The sequence below is a fragment of the Lepidochelys kempii genome, chromosome 4 (assembly GCF_965140285.1).
Source record: "Lepidochelys kempii isolate rLepKem1 chromosome 4, rLepKem1.hap1, whole genome shotgun sequence".
In the NCBI taxonomy this organism is placed as follows: Eukaryota; Metazoa; Chordata; order Testudines; family Cheloniidae; genus Lepidochelys; species Lepidochelys kempii.
Genome location: NC_136383.1, coordinates 139,149,532 through 139,175,343, shown reverse-complemented (window position 1 = coordinate 139,175,343; position 25,812 = coordinate 139,149,532). Strand labels below are relative to the sequence as shown.

At 46.4% G+C, this 25,812-nt stretch overlaps 1 protein-coding gene across 4 annotated transcripts in view; it reads left to right on the top strand.

Moving 5' to 3' along the window:
* Nucleotides 1-25,812, top strand: part of DYSF (dysferlin) — a 307,503-nt gene that overhangs the window by 216,168 nt on the left and 65,523 nt on the right. For 3 of the 4 annotated variants that reach the window (XM_073343024.2, XM_073343023.2, XM_073343026.2), the window contains one exon: nt 17,787-17,849. The exons of the other annotated variant lie outside the window; for it this stretch is intronic. In XM_073343024.2, the coding sequence (XP_073199125.2) occupies nt 17,787-17,849 (63 nt within the window). The remainder of the gene's footprint in view (nt 1-17,786; nt 17,850-25,812) is intronic. 4 annotated transcript variants of the gene reach the window in all.

Sequence of the window (25,812 nt, the reverse complement as noted above, 5' to 3'; positions counted from 1 at the left end):
TGGGATTTCGGTGATCTGGGGGATTTGACTCGCTCGAGGGGAGGTGCCGAAGGAAGAACATGTTGCTGCTTCCCCTTCCCGAGCTGCCAGTCTGGTGCTGCTCGCTGGCATTCCAGCCCTGCCCATGCGGTCGAGAAGACTGGTCTCCAGAGGGCACCATTTCTGAGCTCAGCTCCCGAACATGAGGCTTCCCAGCTCCGTAACCGTTTGGCCTTCTTAGCTGCTGTCGAACATGTGCAAATGGTTAAGCCTGTGTGTTTGAGGCACAGGGCTGCATGTGAACTCGATTGCTAAGAAACCCCAAGATGAGGGGTTCCAGGAAGGTCAGTGGAGCATTTTAATCGGCTCCTGCTTTTCCCCCTCTGGTGTGCTAAGCGCCCGCTTTGCCAATCCCGCAGATTCCTCACTGCCTACTTTAAGGAGCCCCTGACGCTGCACAGAATCCTGGGAATGGAAAGCCCTTGTTCCCTGGAAACAATGCTGCTTTTTACAGTATCTCTCTTCTGTTTCTCATCATACCTTGTGTTCCGTTGCTGTGGAAAGCAGGGTCTCCCATTTCTTCTGTTCCTGCTGCTTGTTCCTCACCTCGGCTGGGTATCGGTCACCTCCTTCTGTAATGCCCCGGGGGACTCTGCAGTCCAGTAGGTCTCCTCCCCATAACTTATATGATCCTCCCTGGAAATGGGTCTACACCAGCACCCTAGGATCAAAAACAGTCTCCCGGAACTTTGGGGAAGTTCTGGTTCAGATCCTGGTTTGAAGATGAACTTGACACTTCGGTTCCATCTGTAATCCTAATTCACCACCCTCTCTATGTGTGCATTACACTGCTTCCCCTGCCTCTAATGTGGCATCTTAGTGCAACCTACCCACCAGTGTGTCACGTGTGCTCAATCCACAGCATCTTTGCACACCAGGGCCCTTGACTAGGTGGCTTGAAAGTTTGGGTCAAAGTGCAGCAGTAAAAGTTGTCTGCATAGCACTAGAATCCTTGCTTATGCATCCCTGTTAATCCACACCCCTGGCAAGGGAGCCCGTTGCAAAGGACTGAAATTTGCAAAGCTAGGGAATAAGGGTAACATTTTGAAATGCAGCTGCCTGAAGATTAGGCTCCTAAATCCATGGTTAGAAACCTAAATAAAAGTGGTTTGGCGTCTCAAAAGTACTGAGCACTCACAACCACTGGGAGCAGCAGGGGCTCAGAACCTGTGCAAATCAAGCTAAATATGGAGCTAGCAGATGAATTTGACACCCAGATTTGAAAATGTTGATATAAGTGAACACTCGTAATCAAACGGGGGGGGGGGGACACCCAAAGGATCATGCGATAAAAATGTACTCGGTCTCTGTTTGCCATTTGTGGATTCATTTGAATTATTTATGATAATGTTTCATAATGTACCAGGAAAGGCACTGGAACATGTCTTGGAAAAGACTGAAAGTTTAGTAATAGGATACTGTGATGCTCTGTTCAGGAAACCCAGAGCCTTAAGCCACTGTGTCAGAAGGGGTGAGCTTTGCTGGAGGTTAGACTGTGTGTCCGCCCCCTGCCACACCAGTCTGTGCTTCACCAGCAAACTCCTCGAGACTCTGCCCATCTTCACCTAGCCTGGCAAGTAACAATCAGGGACCCCCAGTTCCTGAGTTCCCCAGAGACATGTCTCTGTTGAGTCCAGTCCCTCTCACTGGACACCCCTGGAAATAATTCCGTTTTGCTGTCTCCAAAGAGACGGTACCCACACCTACCTATTGGTTGAGCTGCAGACTCACTCTTTACATCAATATAACAGTACTGCATGGGTTACAGTAAATCTAAGAAAAACGCTGTATTAATAAAAAACAGTGTTTTAAGTGATGCTAAGCAAGAGAAAAAGAAATGGGTATGGTTAAAAACAAACAAAAATAGCATGTTTTGTAGTGCCCAAAACTTGATCCTAGCAAGCTATGGCTTTGTCTAAACAGTTTGCTCACTTCTGTCAAGCTAACAGCATCTCCAGCCTTTCCTGGTAAGAGGATCCAACATTCCCAGAATCAGAGGGTACTGTCCCGTAGGGTCTAGATAACTAGAATGTCTTTTGGCTCCCTTGGTATTTCCCAGAGTCCATTGTCTTGACCTCGAGAGCCAGGAAGATGTCCCGGGGTGCAGACTCTGTCCCCCGATGTGCTCACTACGCTGTTTCCTCCACCTCCTGTTAGCTTGATTGCTTTGTTTACCTTATATGTAAATGTATTGCCATTGTCCAGGGCTTACAAAGCTTGACCCAGACAGGTAAATGCACATTCCTTTGTGTAAGACAGGCTTCTTTATCAACTCTGCCCCCCAAACATATTGTAGGAACATATTTCCAGCACATAACATAACTCTTAACACACCATTCATCCGTACATCACATAAATATATTCATGACCAGCGTGTCACCAGTTTTTATATGATACCTTACTTGATACACTTTGTATACAATATTATTGTACTATAAATTAGCTGATTCAATACTTATTCTTTGGGGTTCAGACCCCCTGCTTTCCCTCTGCGGAGTCCGGACCCTGATTGTCACAGAGACCTCGCTGAGAATCAGAATGATAAAACCACTCTTCTTCTGTAGAGTTCAAAGTGCTTTATGCCAAAGGAGAGGCAGTGTGGCGTAGTGAATAAGGGACTGGCCTGGTACTCAGGAGGCCTCGGTTCTTTTCCAGTTCTGGTAGTGACCCTGGGCAAGTCCTTTCTATACCTTATCTGTAAAATGCAGGATCTCCTTTGAAGAGCACTTGGAGATCTACTCATGAAAAGCACTATAGAAGATTTAGACAGAGTCAAAAATGTTCATGAAACTGTCATCCTGTTTTTTGTCTAGCTCTAACAGATGTTATTCTCCCCACTTCACAGAGGGGGGAAACTGAGGCAGGCAGCGGTGAAGTAATTTGCCCAGTGCCACACAGTAAGCTAGTGGCAGACTGCTGATTCCGAGGTCTGTGCGTAATGTGCTGGACCATGCTACCTCTGCCCAGGGATTGCTGTTAAATCTTCTCTGAGGGGCCGGGGAGGTGGCTGGGTTATGAGGTGTGTGTTAGCAAAGGGTGGATTGGTACTAAAGATGCCCGTTGAGAAGAATCCCACAGAATAGTTGTTGGCGGCGCGGCACCTGGAGACTGGGCTGGGATGAGCATTTTCTTATGAGCATGTCCTTCAAAATTCAGGTCAAAGCCCGGTAAATAATCTGATTAGGGGGTGCCTGTTGTTTGCTTGACTAGCATTTCAGAAGGTCGTTTCCAGGAATTTGTGAGCACAGTATTTGCTCTGGGCAAGGGATGGGGGTCCAGCGTTGGTTGACTTTGTAAGGGATGGCGGAGGGGCGGTCGGGACCTTTGTTTAGGCATGAGATGGTGCCTGGAGGGACAGGGGATGTGGGGAGGGAACCGATGCTGGTGGAAACTCCGGCTTCAGTTCTGCAGCACTTCTGGCCGTCTCTTCTCAGTACCTCCTAGGCAACAGTGAGACAAGCTCTGCTCTCAGTCACATGGTTTAATTTCGGAGCACCTCTGTCAGAGTCTCTTTGGATTTACCCCAGGATAGTGAAGAATTCAGCCTCGACTGTGTCTGCTTCATCAGTCATGGGAGACATGAGGCGTCTCAGGCTCCTGCTCATGGGGAAGGTGCCGTTCACATGGGCACCTGGGGCCAGATTCATTCTTGCTGTCACTCCAGTTACTTCGCTGGACAGATTTAACCCCTGACTGTGTATTGCACCCAGCAAGGTTGGCTATCCCCGGATGGGACTCGGGCCAGTGGTGGGGTAATCTGGAGAAATTGCTCTTGATGTGCTTCTAATGACCTGTGAGTTAAAGGAGATGAAGATCTTCACTAGAGCTGGCCAGAGAACCAAGAATTTTCCTGCCCAAGTTCTCTTGGGGAAAATCCCCTTTTGCAATAATCCCATTGGAACATTCTGGTTTTCCTGCTGGGAAATTTGGAAATGGGGGAAATTAGGTTTTCCCCTGCACTTTTTCTGTGCTCTGTTACTGCTTCCCAACTGATAAATGTTGGGGAACAGTCAGAAGAGGGGGGATAATGGGGGCAAACACTTTTACTTTTAATGTAACACAGTTAAGTGACGGAAATGTTGCTTTTAAAAGTGAAAGTGTTACTGGTTTCTAACTGGCCAAAATTGGGAAACTGACTAAAAGGAGGGAAACCCACCATTTTGAAAGCAAAAAATGTAAAAATTACAAAAAAAGAGAAAAGAAAGAAAGTCCGCCCCCACCTCCTGAAATTATTTGCTTTGAAAAACTTCCAAAAATGAAAATTTTTGTCAAAAATGAATATTTTGTTTGTTTTTGATTAATCTCTCTTTTCCAACTACCTCCCCCCCCCATTTTCCTTGGAAAATTTGGGACCAGCTCTAATCTCTGCTCCTGGCAGCATGTTTGGATTTTGTAGGAGGCCAGCCCAAGCTGAACAGCCTCCTAATGAGATGGATCACAGCTGGTGGGGTAGACATCCAAACACAGCAACAGCTAAACTGGCTGCACGCACGCTGCCCTGTGCACCAGGAAACAAGGTCCCCGATCCCCAGTGGGATTCTCTTTGTTGTACGGTAGTTGCCCCGAGGTTTCTCTTTACTGCCAGCTGTGGGGAAATAAACCCCTTCCCCAAGCTTTGCTATCGGCCATGCAGATAGGAACTGCAGACCGCTGCCACTCTGGGTGCGAGGTGAGAGCCTGTGCTCCTGTGATTATTGCTGGTGGGAAGGGTTTGGAGTGGTGTTCGGGGGCCCTATATAGGTGGGGTCTGTGGCTGTGTTTGAAGCAATGGTCTCTTTTTGACTCTGCATCAGGGGCTGCGACACACAATCCTTTTGCACATAGATCCCACTGCATGGTTTCCCGGTTCATCCCATTTGTAATGGGCTTTGTTTGCAAGCCGCCAGAAATGAATGATACCTCTAAGCGAGGAAAGGTCCTTGTCCTAGAGTGGCCAGCCCCTTGAAGGGCCTGGGAGCAGCCAGCCAACTTTGCTCTTAGGAGCCTGGCAGGAGAGTGCTGGGAATCATCAGGCCCAGCAGGGCAGCGTCAGGTGACTGGGCCTGGTGATTACCAGCTGGGGGTTACAGAGGCGGGGCCTGGGACCCAGAGAGGAATAGGGGAATGGTCTCCTATAGCTACAGTCCAGGCTGCAGGCAGTGGGCTGTGGGCAGATGGCTCTGTGGACCATCCCCAGCCTGAGGGGAGACCCCGACCACTAAACTGCCAGAAGCCCACAAGCCATACTGGGACAATTGCTTTCTGTTGTCAGTGTACATGGACAATAAACTGAGCCCCGAGGCAAGGACTGAGAGTGAGCTGATCAGGGAGTGGCTGGTTATTGCCCCAGGCAGGTGAGCGAGCCCGCCAGCCCACAATCCCCCAGAGGTAACAGGGCATCATTGACTCGGAGCCTAAAGACACCGAAGGTCCCAGCCATCAACTTCAGTGGGAGCTAAGCTTCTCGGGTTGGGCCCAGATTTGGCATCAGGAAAGCGGCAAGATTCCAGTAGTGATAGGCAACCATCCAAAACGCCATGGTTCTGTTCAAGGAAGCATGCCCCCAAATTGGGATCATCGCCGCCAGAGTTTGGGGAAACATGCCGCAAGCTTGAGCTGTGCCAGGCTGCAAAGGGCGGGTAGGTGGGTGATGTAAGTTTGCGAAACAGCTATCAAACATGATTGCTTTTAGATCCTACTGTGGCAGTCTGAGGGCCCACTCTTGTTAGTCAGACATTTCTGGAAATGGAGAGGCGAATAGCTGCATGGAGCGGTTGTTACTAATTACCATATATAGCAGATTTGGCCGGAGAGCGCTCAAGAACAGGCCTCAGAGGGAGATGCCCAATATTCCCTGATCCTGTCTCAGCAACATTACTAGAGCCAGGGAAGCCCAGAAGTGAGAGAGAATGGCAGGGGGTGAGGAAGGAGCAAAGAGAACTCTTCCAAACCATAATGCAGAGTGCCGAGTTCGAGCTTGGGCGAAAGGTTCAAATAATTCCTTGCGTTAGGAATATAGGAACTGCCAGACTGGATCAGTCATTGGTCTGTCTAGTTCAATATCCTGTCGCCAGTAGTAGCTGGTAAGACCTGCTTCAGTGGAAGAGGCAAGAAACCCAACAATTAATGGAATAACTTGCCCACAGAAAAAGGTTTCTTCCTGACCACCCATTAATTGGGCTATGACCTGAAGCAGGAGGGTTTATATCCCTTCCAAAGCACTTGTTAATTATTTTTTTAACATCTACTATTTTACCTGGATATTTCTCTTATCCATACAAATGTCCACTCCTGCTAATCTCTTGGCTTCAGTGGTACATTGTGGCAGAGAGTTCCCCAGGCTGATTACGAGATAAAGCATTTCCTTTGATTAGTTTTTAAAGTGGCTGCCTTTCATTTTCCCTGGCCATCCCCTCAGTCTGGCGTTCTGAGACTGGGCAAACAAACGCACCCGGGCGATCCAAGCCACTTCACTAATTGCCCTCTTTCTCTTGTTAATGGAAATTCCTGAACTTTATTTTGCCGGCTGTTTATTATTCCAATTGCTGCCTTTGTGTGGGAAAAAAATATTTCCTCTTATAAATGCTCTTTATTAGAGCGGCCCGCTGAGAATCTTGTGGGCACGGAGACAAGGCTGCAGCTGCGCTGGGAGTTTCTGCCCGGCACGCTAAGCGAGGCCTCTGTGCCAGTTCCTTTTGGCCCAGTTGCTCAAGTGCTCTGTTCTGCAGCCCTTCCATTGCGAGGCCCAGAGCTAGAGACTAGCTCCTTTCAGATCTAGGGCTGGATGGGTCACAGACCCTGACCTCAGGGTAGGAGTGGAAAGCATTAAGGAGTTGTGGCCCGGGTAAGTTGCTACCCTCATTGCAGCCTGGAAAATGCTCCTGTCTCTCAGGCTGGTTCTAGAGCGCCCCATGGGGGCCTTCTTCTCAGACTCGTGACTAAATGCTGCAGTTCGGCCCTTGCTGCACCAGAAGGTAGCGGCCGCAATCCCAGTGGTGGTCAGGAAGCATGGCCGAGGGAGAGGAACTCTGCTCCCGTTCCCCACTGATGAAGGCCTCCTACTGAGGAGGAATCTCATCTCGGTGGTAATTCTTCCTGGAGTCTTTAGTCCGGCGGGGGCTGGGCTTGCATCATGGCCACCAGCGTTAAGACCCCTGCCCGCCCCCAGGGCTCCCAGCAGCACTTCATGAGCAAGCCTGGATAGAGGCAAGAGTATCGACACCACCATCACGCACAGGTCACTGCCCCGATAGAACTGCCCTCAGGGCCTGGGCGTGGAATCAGTGTCGCAGTCTCTGAAACGCCCGGGTGTATCGGCCATTTTTCCCCCTTCATTTGTCTTGGGTTGGTAAGAATCTCCCCACGAGGGCAGAATGTCCCTTGAGGCGTGGGTGGCTGCTGTCCATAAAGCCTGATTCTCCTGTCTGTCCACAGACAACACGGTGTGCCCATGTTATTCATGTTTAAAGGAGCCCCCACCGAATTCATGGCCCCATTGTGGTAGGCGCTGCAGAGACGCACCGCGAGAGTCAGCCCCTGTGCGGAAGAGCTGACAATATCAACAGGGGAGGCAGACAAATGGGAGGAGCGAGGATTACAGTCCCTATTTTACCGATGCGGAATTGAGGCACGGAGGGATAAAGGCCCAGATCCTCAAAGATTTCAGGCATTTAACTCCTATTGAGTTCAATGGAGGAGCCTAAATATCTTTGAGGATCTGACCCTAAGTGACTTGTCCCAGGTCACACAGGGGGTCTGTGAAGAGTTGGACATTGCATCCAGATCTTGGATGAAATTGTTCCGAATTATCTTTTTTGTCTGAAAAATGGCCTTTTTTTTTTCTTCTAAAAATGTCAGGAAGATTTTAATTCCTTTGTGATTTCTTCTGTTTTTTTTTTTTTTATGGGAAAAACAGAAAAAAGTGTTGACTGTTAATTTCCGCCTCCCTCTCCTTTCTCACGCTGTTCCCTCTCCCCCTGTCCTTTTTGCTTTCTCCACTCTTTTCCCCCCCATGTTGCTACTGAAAAATGCGGGGGGAAGGAGGAAAAAAAGGGAGCAAGCTCAGAATCTTTTTGGTTTTTTTGTTTGGAAAACTGAAAAATTTCAGTGCTGGGGTTTTAATTTGCATTGAAAAATCTGAATTTTAAAAAAAAATTTGCTATTTGTTGTGTAGCTCTATATGTATGCATGCTTACATGTCTGCAGTATGCTGGAGAGAGAGAGAAACTGCAGGGATTATATAGATAGACATGCATGCGTATATAAATAGACATATACCTATGAGCCCTGGTTTATTTTTAAAAGGTCACTACCAGTGTTGGGGGTGCAGTTAACTACAAACACACACAATTTAGGCACCAATCAGCTATTCAGGCTTCTAAGGGTACGTCTACACTGCAGCCACTGACTGTGTTTGCCGCTCGAGCTGACATGCCTGAGCTAGCTTGTATCTACCTAGCTTGGGTCCTGGAGTGGTGCAGCAGCAGTGTGAACTGGCGCTGCTGGTAATTACCCACGGTTCTGGACGGGCGTCTTCAACCCACGTTGCTGCAACATCACTGCTCTGGGAACCCCGCTGGCCCAGGTATGTCTGCTTGAGCTGCATATAGACATACCCTTAAAAAACGGTCCCATTCTACTCACTGACGTCAATGGGAGTTTTGCCAGTGACTTCAGTAGCAGCAGGCTCCATACCCGAGTGCTCCCATTTACGCCTGCCATTGAGCCATAGAAGCGATAAATTGTAATAATGGCACCCTCTAAGTGGGGGTTGCGTGGGAGGCCTCTTCAGAAGCACGTTTGATTCCCCATCGCCACGGGCCTTGCACAGCCGTTTCCCCAGTGTCAAGTGAATGGAAAATGCTGCTGACGGTGTGGTGTTAATGACAGCTGGAGGTTTGGATCAGTGCAGAATTAGGCCCTTGGCACGCACCACGACTGTGTGTGTATCGATTTAATTTGAGTCTATGCAGCCACTATCTCTGCTGATCTATCTGTCATCACTGGGCTGAGTTTATTTTTTCCAGCTGATCTCTACCAAGTCTCCAAAGCGCTAGGGCTAAAACAGCTGCTGGGAGACGGACACGCCGCATCAGACTACAGACCGTTTCTTCTTTAAGCCGACCCTGAAGCCTGCTCCTAATTAGGCTAATTTGGAGCGAGGCTGAGAGACTCCTCTATTGTGTATACTGAATGCCCTGGCATTGTGCAACTGTTTAAATGGCAAAAATTAATTCTGTTTAGATGCGGTGGATCGTCATGGGCAAATAATTATTCTGTTTGCCGCACCCTGTCACCACTGGCGCCACAAGATCCACCCCTCCTGCGCCCCCCACCCCTCAGCATGCTATTCCAGCCAGGAACGGAGAGAACAAACATTAATTTTATTTAGGGCCAGCGAGCGGCAGGGGGTTGGGGGAGAGAAAAGAGGGATCGATAGTTAACTGCTTCAAACCTCGGCATTCATCCAGCATTGCGGGGGGCTGCTACTGCATGTGCAAGCATAGCAAGGGGTCCGAACCCCAGCTCTGAACCCCTCCAACGTTGGAGGAGTTTAAGGTCCAGGTCTGAATGCAGCAGCTCACATGGGAATCCTGGATCAAAACCCGGAGAAAGTTTGCTTCTGAATCTGGCCTCTGTGCCTCTCTTTCTCCATTGGCTAAATAAGAAAAATACTTAACCACCCCTGCAGAGGCCATGAGCTCTTCAGATACAAGGGGTTAAGGTTATTACTGCACTAATCATGGGAAGGGATCCCCCCCAAAATGTAGAAGGTGTCTCCTCTGGTATCATCAAGTCCCAAAGTTTAGCTGAGATTTGCATGGTTTCTGGCTTCATTGCAGAAGCTTCCTGCAGAGCTAAGCACTCAATCCTGCAAGCTCTGAATATAACCTTCATCTCCATTGACTTTCATGGGGAGTGAGGACTCCTTCCAGAACTGGGTGATTACTTGCCTGGATTTGGCCAGGAAATGCTGAAACCGCAAAGGAAAACAGTCATTTCCATCCCAGCTGAGAGTAGGGTGTCTATTAGTAAATTTCATACAGGAACCTGATCTAGCAAGACTTCCAGAGCAGACAGGCTCTGAAATGCACCTGAACTTTGAGCTGCTGGTCCTAACCTGTTGTTATTCACCATTGCATGTGCTAATCAGAGACAGCCTCAATCTCCCAGCCCTAAAAGCCTCCAGACTTTGGAGTGTTCCCTATCTAGTATCTAAGTGTTTTAGGATATAATCCTGCCACCCATTGCCATAGTATTCAAGCTGCTTCCATGTAAAATCAATAGCAACAACCAAGTCCCCCTTCTCCCTTTCGGGGGTCAGAACTCTGCTTGGTGGTAGGGATTTTTAGGGGGGGTTGCGAACGAAAGGGGGGTGTTCAGATTGTGCATGTCAATGATGGTGGAAAGGCTTTTTCAAAGATAAAGTCTTTCCAATGTTTCCTAACTATGGTCAGGCCCTGGATTCACCTGGTCTCCTGTGGGCGATTGTCCTGTGGCGGGATCCCTTCAACAGGGAGCGCTTTGACCCTAGCTCTCCAGCATTCCGTTCAGGGCTTTGAGCTCTGCCCTGTCCCAGAGGAGCGCAGCTGTCATGGGGTGTCATGGGTCGAAGTTCAGTCTTTGATGTGGCTGGGGCTTGATCTTTTAATTGCTTTGAAAATTAGGACCAAGGCCTTAATCCAGCATTGTAAGCTGACAGGGAGCCAGTGCAGGGTCTTGAGGGTGGGTGTGATGTGTTTACCATAGCCTGAGCCATGGAGAAAGTGGGCATTGCATTCTGTACCAGCTAGAGCCTGGGAATCATTTTCACCTGCAGCTTCAGACACAGGTAGTTACAGTAATGCAGTCTGCAACTGATGAACGCAGGGATCACTGGGGCCTGCTCCTTGTTGAGGGGAAGGGAGGAAGTTTCCAGGTGAGCTGGAGGTGAAAGAAGGCATTTTTTGGAAACTGATGATCCTTGATCATCCGGGCTTAGCGAGGTGTCAAATAGAGCTACAAGGCTTTGCAGCCTTTTAACAAATGGGGGCTGGAAGCCTTCGATGGAAGGTGGAGACAATGTCTTCGCCAGCTCTTCAGAACGTTTCCCCCAACCGAGCAGCATCACTTGGGTCTTGCCTGGGTTCAGCTTGAGCCAGGTGCTCTTCATCCAAGAGTTAATTTCCTATAGACAATCGGACTTGTTAGCAGTGGCAGTGAGTGAGCGTGAGATGCATAGCTGAATTTCATCAGCCGCTAAATCTGGGGGCAGGGGTCATCTCATTCCCTCTCCCAGAGGTCTCATGTAGATACCGAAGAGATGCAAGGCTAGTCTGGATCCCTGTGGGGCCCAGCAGGTCCCAGGCCTTCAAAGAGGAGGAGAAGTAGCTCATCATCACTCTGAGTTCTGCTGGAGAGGGACGACTGGAGCCCCTGCAGTGCTGCGCCATCTGCTCTCGCTATATCGTGTTGGGCGGGTTGGCAGTACTATCTGGTTCACTCTGTCAAAGGCTGCGGCGAGGTCCGGCAGTGCGAGCCTGGGGATCTGACCTGTGTCTGTGGCCAGGAGGTCGTCTTTTAGTGCCACTAGAGCTGCGCCCTTGTCTGAACCCTGATCGCAAGACATCTGGGATGATGACTAGTGCCACGTGACATTGGAGCTGGGTAGTTACTCCTTTTTGAGTGGTTCTCCAGCCGCAGTCCCGTCTTTGGGTTCCATGGGCCAGATTTTCATCGTTGGCTTCTAATTTATCACGTGCAATTGATCACATGTGCACAGCAAGAGGCTTGTCCAGCTTAGCATGTGCTTAACGTGACCAGCTTAGCAGCAGTAAAGGGAATGTGCTCTGTCAACGTTAGACTTTTAGAAGGAGTTAGTCAACATGTGTTAACCTTTAAATCCTTGTCTAGACAGCTGTGTGGCCGGGTTAATGCACCACTGAAGGCCTTGGCTACACAGGAGGTCAGACTTCATCTGATTATGGTCCTTTCTGGCCTTGAATCTATGAGAATTTGGCACAAAATGTCCAAAACATACCAATACGTTGTTTTTCTTTCATCTTTTTCTTTTAACCTGACAACTTCCCTGTCTATGAGGCTGGGGGAATGATGGACTACATAGCACATGCCCATATTTCACGAATACCGTCTGTACAGGCGTTATAATCTGTATAGGTTGGTACATAGAGCTTTGGCCTGGCCAATGAGGGAGCTGGATTCTTGCCCTGGCTGTGCCAGTAACCAGGGCAAATCACTTCACCTCTCGATGCTATAGGTTTCTCCACTTGTAAAACAGCAATGATGATATTTGCCGTCCCCTGTAAAGCATTTTGACATTCACAGAGCACAAACACTTTTGTTTTGCTTTTGCTTTGGGAGCTGTAAAAGTAAATCTTTCGTGTTTTTCTAGCACTTTCCATTCCTGTGTTTTTACCTTTTTGTTTATTGCTCCTGAATGTCTATTTTAATGAAGAGCAAAACTGGGAGGACAATTACTATTATTATTTTAGTACTGACTGTGTGCACAAGGTCCACAAATTAAGACGATTCTGGCCCCAAAGATCTATCAGTCTCTAGAAGACATATGCAGAGAATATGGGTGTGCCTCAAAGAACCCTGAGCAGGGAGTAGCTTAGAGTTTTAATTTATATATATGTAAAAAGAAATTAAACCATATATTTATTCACTTCAATTTCATACAACCAGCAAAGGAAAAAAGTACTTGCCAGTGCTCTAGGCACGTCTTACAAGAATCAAAAACACACTCCGTTGAACTACACCTTGCAAAAGACATCAACATTCCAGCATATCAATACTGTTGAGACATTTTCACCCCACCCCCCAAAAAAGGCAAACCTAAGCTGAAAATTGATAGCATTTGAGAAACTACTCACTACATCCATGAAACTCAAAGGCTTATCTCCACGCCTAACAAAGTAATCACTGTTACCCACAGGAAATAACTATGTTCATGAAAAGATGGAAAGTTGAGGTATGCATAGACACTGAAATTGAGGAACGGGAGAACATATGGAGCGATTCTCTGTCTATTTCAATAAACATGTCAATAAAAAGAAAATGACATTAAAATTCTTTATCAAAGGCACCCAACTCCCCTTAAAGTTAAAGAAATTTATGGAACAGGGTGGGCAAAATGCTGGAGATGATGTAGTAAAATGGGAGCATACATGGTGGGCCTGCCCCAAAATTAAGACATTTTGGAAAGCTGTTGGGGACTCCATACAGGAGATAATGGTGTCAGCTGTCAGTTAACCCCTTAGTGTTTTTGTTAAATTGTCCTAAAAACTCTGCATCTTATAAAAGCCCTAAGGAATTGATCACTCATCTCCTGATTGCTGCTAGAATTACCATAGCAAGATGGTGGAAGAGGAGTTACTCCCCTAAATGTATTGTCTGGTATCAAAAAGTGTGGGAAATTCTGGTACTAGAAAAATTAACTCATCAAGTCAGAGTTTTACAAAGGAGAAAGAAAAAAAGCTAACTCCTGTACTGAGAAATCTGGTGGAACTTTTTGGAGTTTGCTGGAGGAATCGCTGTCAGCAAATTGGATAGTTTGAGAACTTTCTTTGAATACTATGGGAGAGAGAAATCCCTTCAACAATAATGAAACTCAAAATTAAGATAGTAAGACAAAGAAAATAGGAGGAAAAAGGAGAAAAGCTTAATATTGTGTAGAATTTTGATAGGACAACTAATGAACAGGTTATGCATATAAAGGTAAGAAAAACAGAAGTTTGGACCTGAACATGAGATAATGAAAGGTCTCATCAGTTCAGCTTTAGGGACTCCCATAGGCCAATTTATAATTGTGTATTTGTGTATATACTATGTTATTTCTATTTAAGTTGTAAAACAAGTGTTATAAGATTTCTGTTGTAAAAGAATGGATCTGTTAATAAATCAAATCAAATAAAAAAAATACGTGACTGAAATCACCCCAGATCCAGAAGCCCAGCCATACTCCCAGAAAATAATAATAAAAATCTCCCGACAGCCAGCCGAGCTTTCCATTCTCACCCCAAAAAGCCCATGAAAATTGACACTGTTATGCAAAAGTCCTGTGGAATTTTATTTGTGTGAAACAAATAAAGGACTATGGAAACAATTCTAGTCCTATCGAATTTAATAGAAAATGACAGCCTTTCTGTAGTTGTGTGCAGTGCAGGTGTAGCTGTGCTGGTCCCAGGTTATTAGAGAGACGAGGTGGGTGAAGTATTATCATTTATTGGACCAACATCTGTTGGTGAGAAAGACAAGCTTTCAGACCACACAGAGCTCTTCCTCGGGTCTGGCAAAGGTACTGAGAATGTCATAGCTAAACACAACGCTATCAGTAAATACACTCTCAGTACCTTTCCCAGACCTGAAGAAGAGCTCTGGGTGGCTCAAAAGCTTGTCTCACTAATAGAGGTTGGTCCAATACCTCACCCGCCGTCTCTCTCTAACCTTTCTGTAGGGTGTTTGACTATCCTATAGAATTCTATAGCTGGGGTATAATTTTCTGTTCTCTCAGGTGGTCCAGTAAACCGAGAGAACCATGGGACCCTTCTGTGAAGATGGGCGTTGCAGCGTAACCTCTAGCTCCACAGATATGGGCAAGTTCAGAAGAAGGAGTGGGGATGAGTTCCAAAGCGGGGGGCTCCTCCTGGAGATCACCCTGCCAGCTGTCCCCTCCCATCTGAAGCATTGGGAGGAAGCATGGTGCAACAGACAGAGAGTCAGGCAAAACCTGGGTTCTGTCCCCACCTGTGACCTGGAGTGGGGCCCAGATCTTGTGTTAGGGCCTTTAGCTATACTGCCATATGAGTCATAATCGCCTTTAGGCCTTCAGCTCAGGCACCCCCAGTGGTTACAATGAGCAGTGTGCCATGTGTGGGAGAAGTGATCTCTCAAGCAATCAGGTCCCAAACTGCTTTGGGCATTTTTCTGTCTTGTCTTTGGCAAATGGAAACTTTACCCAGCCATGTATGGACTCCCCGTCTGCCTCATGCTTGCACACACATGTGGAGGGGAGTGGATGCCAGCATTGCTCTGTACTGATTGTCCGATTGTGTCTGAAGCAAGGGAAAAGGTTATTTTCCCCCTCGTCTTGAGAGCATTGTGTATTCCTCGGCGTGTCTCTAAGCCATTTGCTCCACTTCTTTCCAAGTCTGGTTTTGGTTCCTAGCACATCAGATTAGTGTAATTTGGGAACAGGATCACATGGTTGTCTTTTTATTTTAAAACACGGCCTCTGATGCCACCGAGCTGAGGTGCACCCTTGTCTCTAACAGGTGTGGGATGGTAAGTTTGTTTTAAAAAAATGTGTGCAGAATGTGCCCATTGTTACTGTGTACATAATGCAATAGAAATGTCATGGGTAATAACGTAGAGCAAGAAATGTACTGCCTGAGACCCACAAGAAGGAAACTCTACTGCACCCAGGCTCTCCAGCACCCTTTTGCAGGGTTCCTGAATGACACCTTGGTGCCCAGTTACACTAAACCCTTCTGGCAGATGCTCATGGGCCTGAACTTTGACAAGGACTCAACACCCACATTTGTCAGCCAAGTTTTCCAGAAGAGCCCAGTGTCCATTTAGGCACCTGGTAGAGCAGCCATATTTCCAGCCCCCAGCAGTCTCGTTCTCAATGGGCTCTTTTAAAAGTCACCTAAGGTCCCTCAATGGGAGCTGAAATATGTCCCTCCCCCCAGTGTGGGCACTGAGCACGTTTGGAAATCTGAGCTCCATGTTGCTTTTCAGCTGAGACGTGCTCCGACCACCAGCCCAGCCAAGTGGGAAAGAGAATCTTGGCGACCCTGGTGGAGCTGATGGGTAACAGATCACAAGGCTCCCAATCTGAGTTTTATCTGCCATAAACCTGCAGGGTGCTCGTGGGAGGTGGGCTGAAATCAAAGCCCAAATCGGAGTCCCTGCTCACAGCATTGGTGATTTTCCAGTTGAGAACCAGGGGATGGGCTCCCTCTTTGTGCCAGACCCCTGGATCCTGAACTGCTGCAGATGCCCTGGAAACCTGGGTTTGGATCTAAATTTTGTGGCTTGAGCCCAGATAGTGGGATTCCACTTTAGAGTCTGGCTCTAGAATCAGCCTCACGCAATGTGTTGCAGTTATTACAATCTTCCCCCCTTTATAGCACCCTGGATGCTTCACTCCATGGACAGTGAGGGGCCATTGGCAACAATATGTAACTGGATTGAAATATACTTTAAACCATGAGCTTGATGGGAAATTTGTCAAGTTCAGCTTGATGTTCACGTCAATACATTGTTTCTTGGTGAGCGTCTCCCATTGTTTGTCCCACCATTTCTCACCCCCAAAAGAAACGTGCAGTTCAGACATTTCCTCCTTTTGAGATGTTGGTCCAGTTTCAGCCTGCTGCATTATTTATGGTGGAGAAGAGACAATCTAAACAACCAACCGGACAGCTGTTTGTTGGCCAAGGATAAGCAGCTCCATTCAGTGCTTGTTTAGAACAGATCTGGCTCATGAGTTTCCTAATCGCCTGTGCTAAAACACCTTGGGCTTGATTTATTCCTGCTGACACCATTGGCCTCAGCAGTGAATGTAGCTCATTTCATTTCAGATTCTGTGCATACATGCTGGAAGTAGGGGTCCTGGGGGTGCTGCCACACCCCATGACTTGAAGTGATTTCCATCATATATAGGATTTACAGTTTGGTTCAATGGCTCTCAGCACCCCCACTATAAAAATTGTTTCAGCACCCCTGGTTTTCTGTGTTGACAGGGTGAGCTGTCATCTTTTTTCATGCGTGAGACAATATTTATAACAATTTCCAGCCTCGTTCATAGCTTCTACGTAGCGTGAGTCTCAGTGCAGTTTCCAGTGGACAGTCATACAAAACCCCGCTACTACTGACCCCCAATCTTGGTAGAGAAGCCAAGGATACTGGGCCTTGGAGACCGAACGTTGTCCCTCACACTCAGGCTCATCTGTGCTAGAACTTTAGGTGTCGTGTTACCTCAAGAGGTCGTGTTAACTAACATGATGTTAACAACAACTCAGCTCTCAGCATAGACAGGAACTGAACCCTGTGTTAGCTGGTCAGGAGAACAGACCAGTCCTCTATCAGGGGGTAGCTGTGTTAGTCTGTGGCCATAAAAACAACAAGGAGTCTGGTGGCACCTTAAAGGCTAACAGATTTATTTGGGCATAAGCTTTTGTGGGTAAAAAAACACTTCTTTGGAGGCAGTCCTCTGGAACCCTCTGGAACCCTGGTGGTGACCAGAGACCTGACCAGTCCCCATCCACACTGACAGCAAAGTTGTGCTTGACAAGTGTTCATCACGCTCCTCTGGGCCGTACTCTGATTTTCCTAGTGAAGACAAGGAAGGCACATTGGTAAGGCAACACCAGGGAAACTTGGCCTGCAATTGTCTATGCTGTCCCTGATCCATGTGCAGAAACTTCCAGTCTCCAGGACTGTTAATCTGTCTCTTTTCCCCAACACTAAATTCACTTAACACTGCCCAACCCCAACCCCCACAAACCCTTCTGTTTTCCTCAAATTTGGATTTTCCTGAACATTTTAGCTTATCCTAAAAATAGCTATGGAAATGATTACAGATCATGGCCCATATCCTCCCCTCACGCTGGCAGAGTCCAGTCTTGGGAGAATGTGGCTCTGTTATTTGGAAGGCTTTTGCATTGTTTTGATTCCTTAATTTTGTTCTAAAATTTGCTTTTGTCGTTTTGTTGAACTGTGTTTCCCTAACCCCACTGCTAACCAGTCATTTTAATTTGTAGCTTGCAGAGGGCATGACCAGCTCCGCTCTAATTAACATGCCAGCTTCTTGGGCCGATCTCCATGTATGTATTGCTTCATTTCTAACTTACTTAAGTGGGTTGCCTGGTTTTCATAAAGACTATCATTTAAAAAAAAATCTTCAAAAATTGGACCAGGGCTTTTGGTAAAAGATTCTTCTGATCTGCTAGAACAGTGACAGTTTGTGGGCATGTTTGTCTTTGGTCAATCATTTCCCTTAAAGTCAAAGAAACCAAGGTGGGGTTGGGGAGGACAACCAGAAAGTATCCTCCCTCCTATTCCGATTGTAAGTGCCCAGCTATGCATGTTCTGGAGGGCTGGCCTTGTGAAGAAGAAGGGATATGGGTTTGAGTCCAAGATGTGGGATTAGGTGGAAATTATCCAGATCCTGCATGGCAGTTCGTGATGCTCTAGATCTTATTTACCCAGTTCATTTGTCAAAGTGGTATGTTTTCTCATCATTTGTGGGAAGAGCTAAAAAAAACGTATTCAGGGTGAAACCCATCCCTGTTCAGGGGACTAATAGGAGACCTAGGCACCATTTAAGCCCTCAGCATTGGTCTTAAGTGGGACATAAGCCATGTAGAGACAAGTGGTGCTAGTCCACTGCACTGGACAGATTTTCAGCCTAAGTGCTTTGAAGGCAGCAGCCTATAGATGGATTTTCAGGGCAATCTTGGTCCCCTGGGTCTAGAGGAGTGCTATGAAGGCTAGAGCTGTCTGGAGGGAAGGCCCACAGTTGGTGTCAAATCATTCCGTCTCTTGCCCATTTGTAACAAAGTGCAGTATCTTGTTCCCACCTTGAATTTTTTGCAAAATCAAAAGTTTGCATAGTTTTTGTTGCCAGACAGGGTGATAAAATTTTGTCCCTTGATCTGTGTCGATAGCCACAAGGTGTAGCTTTGTAGACCTGCAGTGGTTCTGTTCTATGTCAGGGAAAAATTCCACTTGCTTAGACCATGGTTGAATTTGACCCATAAACTATAGGACAATTTCTGCTTCCATTTAAGTCAACAAGAGTTTCCCATGCACCCCTGAAGTCAGAATTTAGCTGCATTGCTTTCCATTTCCCTAATTGGAATAAATCCAAGTAATTCCTCCCGACCAACACTGCCCTCACCTGATTCGATATGTGTTCATGTATACAACAAAGAAGGGCCAAACCCAATCCCAAAGCCAAAGCCTTTGAAGACATTCAGATCTGAGTCTGTATCTAAACTTTGTGTTTCTCTGGGATTAGGCACAATAAATCCCCTTGGATTTGGTAAGGCTAGGTTCAAATTCTACTGCTAAAAGAGACCGAGATGGGCTTCCGCAGGCTGTACTGAACAGGTAGTTGATGGAGTATGTTCCATTTGTTGCATTGTAGGTTCTTGCTGCTGCGGCTTTTTGCATGTAAAAAGCCCGCAGTGGCATCTACACAGATATGGTCCAATGTGTCATGTACATTGTGTTCTCATCTCCTTTAAACAGACCCATCTGTCCTGTTGAATAAACACATTTACCTTTAAAACCCAATATATTTTTTATGCCTGGAAAACGTATCTTTTCCCCAAAGTGGTTTCCTTTCTCCATGCAGAAAGAAGAATGAGTGGCTTTGCTAGGATTTAGAATATGGAAACAAAGGTCCATAAATAGTCTTTTCCCTCCCCCGTTCATCAACATCTTTAATTTAGGTGAATATGTTTTCGCTTTAGTTCAAGTAAAATTTTGAAAAGAAAAAAAAGCTGCAAGTCATTAATTTAAAATAAAAGCCACAGAATATTGGGCTGCAATAAACCAATTCCAGTGCTGTGTGCTGGAACCCTATAAGAATGTGATTAAATATAATAAACCTCACGATCTAAAGCCCTGCTGACGCCTCTCAGGGAAAACCTTGGAATCCATTCTGTTTTCAAAGCTGCACCACTCACACCCCATGTATTTGACCCTCCATGTCTCCCTGTTCTTTATTGCTAAGGATCTTTGCACAAAAAACAGGTCCTTTTGTTGCTTTGGAATTGGGCGTAGAGGTTGCAGCTGGAAAATTTTAGGTTAAATATTTGGAAAAACTTTTATGGCCAAAAATTCCACACACACAATGCTTCTGAAGTCCACAGGGTCCCACCAGATCTCACTGGGTCTGGATTTGGCCCCGTGGTCCTGGAGGACTGTGAGACAAGATGAGACAGGAGGCTGTGGATTTGCCACCAGTGGCAATCCAAGGTTTAAGACTAGTGTACCCACATCTTCGGGCATGTCCACATGGGGTTTTTACCTTGAGTTAACAGATTCATAGATCCCAAGTCCATTCTGATCATCTAGTCGAACCTCCTATATAGCACAGGCCAGAGGCCTGCCGCAAAATAATTCCTAGAGCAGCTTTTAGGAAGAAAAAATTGTCAGTGATGGAGAATCCACCATGACCCTTGGTACATTGTTCCTCTGTTCTCCCTGCAGCGGAGTCTTTCTGAGAAGAATGCCCAAGCTAGCATGTGGCTATGGAACATTTAAAATGCAGTGATGGGGCTAGACCAAGTAATCTACCAATGAGAACACTTGACAGCTGTGTCCCTATCTCCAGCCTACTCTTAATACACTGCAACCAATAGAACCGTTGTATGCAGATTAGTTGTAGAGGAAAAGTGATGTCTCAATGGGTCCACTTAATAGCTTCACAAGCTGTGGACTTGGTCCTATCCATAGGCTGTATAAAGCATAACAGTTACATACAAAAAGAAAGGAGTACTTGAATGCATCCGATGAAGTGAGCTGTAGCTCATGAAAGCTTATGCTCAAATAAATCAAGTTGCATACAACAATCAGTAGTAACTTAGCTTAATTACAATTTAATTTCTTCAAGCATAGTGTGTGCACACAAGATTTCAGTGAATTTTAACTACACAGAAAGTTTGAAGAGTCTGTGTTATTCAGTTATTAAGATAATTAGGGACAAAGGGGAGATGCAAAATTTGTTAAAGGGCCCATTTAAAAATTTTATTTGCTAAACTAGTTAGGTTTATTTGTAATATCTCAGAACATTAATTATGTATTCAAAGATAAGTGCTGGATGTTTGGGGGCTGGATATTCTGTATTTTTCATATGTAAGGCAGGGATTCAGCCTTCGGTTAGTGCACCGCTCAGTTCGACCTTCACTATGGAGCTGCAACTAGCCCCTCCATAATGGTAATCCCCATCCCTCAGGAAAATCCAATATTTCAACCTTTTCCTGGTGAAATTCTCAGATGTATTTGTTGTTTGCAGTTATATGTAAATTTTGCCATTGAAGACTCTGATATCTGTAAGTGTTCATTGCAGATATTCACGTAATTATTATTATTTTCAATTATTAGTAGTACTTCAACAGTGCCCAGAAACACCCCAACCGTGACTGAGACCCCATTGTGCAAGGGGCTGTACAGACCTTGTTGGTAGACACAGTTTCTGCCCCAAAGATCTTAAAGTCTTGCGACTTGTGCTGTTTTGGCTAGTTGTTGTACTATTGCTTCTGTTCCTTGACTGGATCATTTTTGCAACTAACTAGCAGAGAAAGTAGCAAATTTTACAATCCAGTAGCTTTTGACCACTGTTCATTTCAATGCTTGCTCTTTATGAGTCCTCACACCAGCATGGTGAAATTCCCAGCTGTGCTGGGAGCCTGTGCGCCACTTAACCCCTCAGAATAGGACTTGATTGATTGAGAGTCCGTGTGCTCGTCTGTGCTGTGCAGCAGTGAATTTCCCCCACTAGGAAGATACAGAAGTGATGGGCTGGGTGCAGGAATCCCTCGGTGAAATTCTCTGGGCTGTGCTATGCAGGAGGTCAGATCAGATGATCATAGTGGGTCCTTCTGGCCATACAGTCTATGAATTGTCATCTAGTGTAAAATGTCAGGGGCTGCTAATCCCTTTGGAAATGCCTGTTGGCTCTTAATTCACAGACACACTCTCCTAATACACTAAACAACTCTTTCCTTTCATTGTCGACAATCCTGAGCCCTGTTCCCTCTCGCTGATTTCTGTGTGGGGTGCTGAGGGGAAGGAGGTCAAAGGCACAAAAGGTAGCTAGGTACCTGATTCTCACTGAAAGTCTCCAGTTTCCATTTGAGCCTTAAATTCTCCCCCATGCACCTTGCAGGATTGGACCAGGAGAGAAGAGCATTTGTTTGTTTTCTTGAATGGGCCTGGTTCTCCATTCACACCATTTTGGCACCGGTAGAGCTCTATTGACTTCAGTGGAGTTATCCCAGTTTGCACTGACGTAGGTGAGTGAAAAGTGAGGCCCACAAGGAAACTCATAAGAACATAAGAATGGCCATAGTCGGTCAGACCAAAGGTCCATCTAGCCCAGTATCCGATCTTTTGACAGTGGCTAATGCCAGGTGCCCCAGAGGGAATGAACAGAACAGGGGATCTATCCCCTGTTGCCCATTCCGAGCTTCTGGCAAACAGAGGCTAGGGACACCATCCCTGCCCATCCTGGCTAATAGCCATTGATGTATGAATGTATCTAGTTCTTTTTTTAACCCAGTTATAGTCTTGGCCTTCACAACATCCCCTGGCAAGGAGTTCCACAGGTTGACTGTGTGTTGGGTGAAGAAATACTTCCTTTTGTTTGTTTTAAACCTGCTGCTTATTAATTTCATTTGGTAACCCCTAGTTCTTGTGTTATGAGAAGGAGTAAATAACACTACCTTATTTACTTTCTCCACACCAGTCATGATTTTATAGACCTCAATCATATCCCCCCTTAGTTGTCTCTTTTCCAAGCTGAAAAGTCCCAGTCTTATTAATTTCTCCTCATATGGAAGCCGTTCCAGATCCCTAATAATTTTTGTTGCCCTTTTTTGAACCTTTTCCAATTCTAATATATCTTTTTTGAGATGGGGCGACCACATCTGCACTCAGTATTCAAAATGTGGGCGTACCATGGATTTATATAGAGGTGAGCTTTAAAGAACATGTATCCAGAGGGGGGTCAGATTGAGAGGAAGGGTGGTTTTGTGGATAAGGCACTGGATTGGGATTCAGGAGATCTGAGTTCAGATCCTGCCTCTTTCACACACTGCCTGTTTGATCTCCAGGTACATCTATACTGCAGCTGGGAAGCATGATTCCCATGAGATGTATATATGCTGGGGCCTAAAAATAACAGTTTGGCTGCAGTGGCTCAGGCTAGGCAACCAAATATGTGCCTAGAGTCTCTGATGGACTCGCGCTGCTGTGACCACCCTGCTATTTGCAGGTGCTAGCACGTGTACGGCTATGCGAACCGGGAGTCACACCTCCCAGCAGTTGTGTAGACATACCCATAGTCTCTCTGTGCCTTGCATCCCCACCTGTAGAATGGACCTGACAGTGCTTCCTTTCTGCCCACCTTGGTCTGTTTAGATTGTAAGGTGTTTGGGGCCACACTGTCTCTCACTATGCGCCTACCACAGTGCGATGCTGAACTTGGTTGGGGCCTCTAAGCGCTACTGTAATATAAAATAATCATGATAATTTGGAGCAGAAGGAGCAATCCTACGCTATTTGCCCAAATCATTACAAGGCTTTTTATTTTGTTGGCTAGTTGTGTCATTAGTTGTAACAAATACAAATAACTCATCCAATGACAAGCTAGTGAGGAGAACATGGGCCAAAAAAAAGAAGAGTTGAAATCTGTAAACTATTTGGAATAATTGGTTATTTGCTGTGTTTGCTACTTCCAAATCAGAGCACATATTTTACGGCTTATCCTGTTACTATTAGCTGGACGAGCTGTCGGGATCGGATATCTACAGCTGAAACTGATAGCTGATATCCCGCTCTGAAACAAAGTCCAGCCCTCCCTCTCCGCATTCCTGCGGTCGCTCCCTCGAGCATTGTGCACATCCCGGTCCATTGTGCCACTCTGGCAGAGGACGTGAAGCGGCGCTAGAGAATAATGGAATCTGGAGGGAAACGCTGCAGAGGCTCTGACGCTCTGGATCGGTTTGTAGAGCAGGCAACGGCAGTCAAGTTTCTGAGGGGACGTATTATGACATGTAAGCGGTCAGTGCGATGTGTGAGCCTGGGGGCTTTATGCTTCTGTGCAGCCTCACAAACTCCATCCAAGCCGGGTGGTCCAACGGAGCAGGCACAGCAGTGGTCGTCAGGGCTCTGTTTCTGGCTCTATCGCTTTCGTGGTGTGTGTCCTCAGAAAAGCCACTTTCCCGCTCTCGCCTTCCATTTCCCCTCCCACTTTTCTGGTTGTAAGCACACATGCACAGCCCAAAGCAATCCTAATGCGGGGGGGGGGGGGGGCAGAACCAGGACAATTACCGACGCCAGTGCACATTGTAAACACAGGGCCCCTGGCCTAGCTGACTTTTGGAGAGAAGCTGTTAAAACAAACAAAAGGAAGTTTAATAGGCAGCAGGTTTAAAATAAACAAAAGGAAGTATTTCTTCCACCCAACACATGGTCAGCTTGTGGAACTCCTTGCCAGAGGATGTTGTGAAGGCTAAGAACAAGGTTCAAAAAAGAACTAGATAAATTCATGGAGGATAGGTCCATCAATGGCTATTAGTCAGGATAGGTAGGGATGGTGTCCCTAGCCTGTGTTTGCCAGAAGCTGGGAATGGGTGACGGAGGATGGATAACTTGATGATTCCCTGTTCTGTTCATTCCCTCTGGGGCACCTGGCATTGGCCACTGTCGGAAGACAGGACACTGGGCTAGATGGGCCTTTGGTCTGACCCAGTCTGGCCGTTCTAATGTTCTTTCCCTCATCTGTTGCCAAATGTTTGCGTTATTTAGATCCAAACAAATATCCATTTTGTCCAAATTTGGGCAAGAAAGCAAAACATTCAAGGTGGAGAACTAATGACACAGTGGGGAAGAAGAAATGCTGCCTGAAATTCCCAGAGATGATCATTTTGCAGCTCTAGCCGTAAATAATTTGGGGGCTGGTCAAAGGAGACTCCTGTGATGGGTTGCACCCCTTGAAGATGCCACCTGATGTGCTGAGATACCACTGAGCCCACCTGTCCTGCTGAGCCAGGCTCTTAAGCCTCCTCTAGCACACACACAGACTAGGCCACACTCCTCTGCAGAAAGACACAGACACTGTGATCAGCTCTGGGAAGACTCAGCTTAAGGGACTTGCCCCAGCACTCAGGTGCCTACCTCCCTTGGAGTGAAGACCCAAAGGTATATTGTTTTGCACTGTATGGAAAAATCTGCAGCGCGCAAACTCATACATTGGCCCCTCCCTCAATGTGGAAGAAGATATGCACAACTTCTTGCCCCGCCCCCCAGTTAGAAATTATAGAAACTGGGTGTAATAATAAACAAAACAAATTTTATTAACTATAAAAGGCAGATTTCAAGTGGCTAAAGCGGTAGCAAACAGAACAAAGGAGATTACTGAGCAAATAAACCAAACCACGCAAACTAAGCTTGATTCACTAAAGAAACCAGTTACAAAATGTAATTTCTCACCCTAAATGTTGAATTAGGCAGGATGCAGAGTTTCTGTAGCTCAGAGTTCTAGTTATTTCTTTCTACTGACTGGACCCCTGTCTCAGTCTGGACTCACCTCTGCCTTTCCCTTCAGGTTAGTCTCTTTTGTCCCTTCAGGTTCTTTCAGGAGTCTTTCTCCTTGGGTAGTCCATGGAGGAGAGTCTGGAATGCGTTCCCTCCCAGCCTTAAATAGAATTTACATAAGGTGGGAAGCCTTTTGTTTCCAAACTTGACCTCCCACTCCTGTGAGTGGAAAATTACTAGAAGTCCAAGATAGAGTTTAGTACCAGGTGGCAGGACCGCCTGACCTAGCAGTGTCACAGCTAGTCCCAGGAGAACTCTCAGGAAGAAGAGAGATTAATATCTTCAGTCTTCTTGTTTCTTCCTAATGGGCCATCAGCCCTGTCTGGCTTTTTCATTATTGTACCTGAAGGACTAGTTGTGGGTGACACCCAAAACAGCACATCTGAAATACAGCAACATGGTCAATATTCCTAACTTCAGATACAGAAATGATAAGGGCATACAAATTGGATAATCACA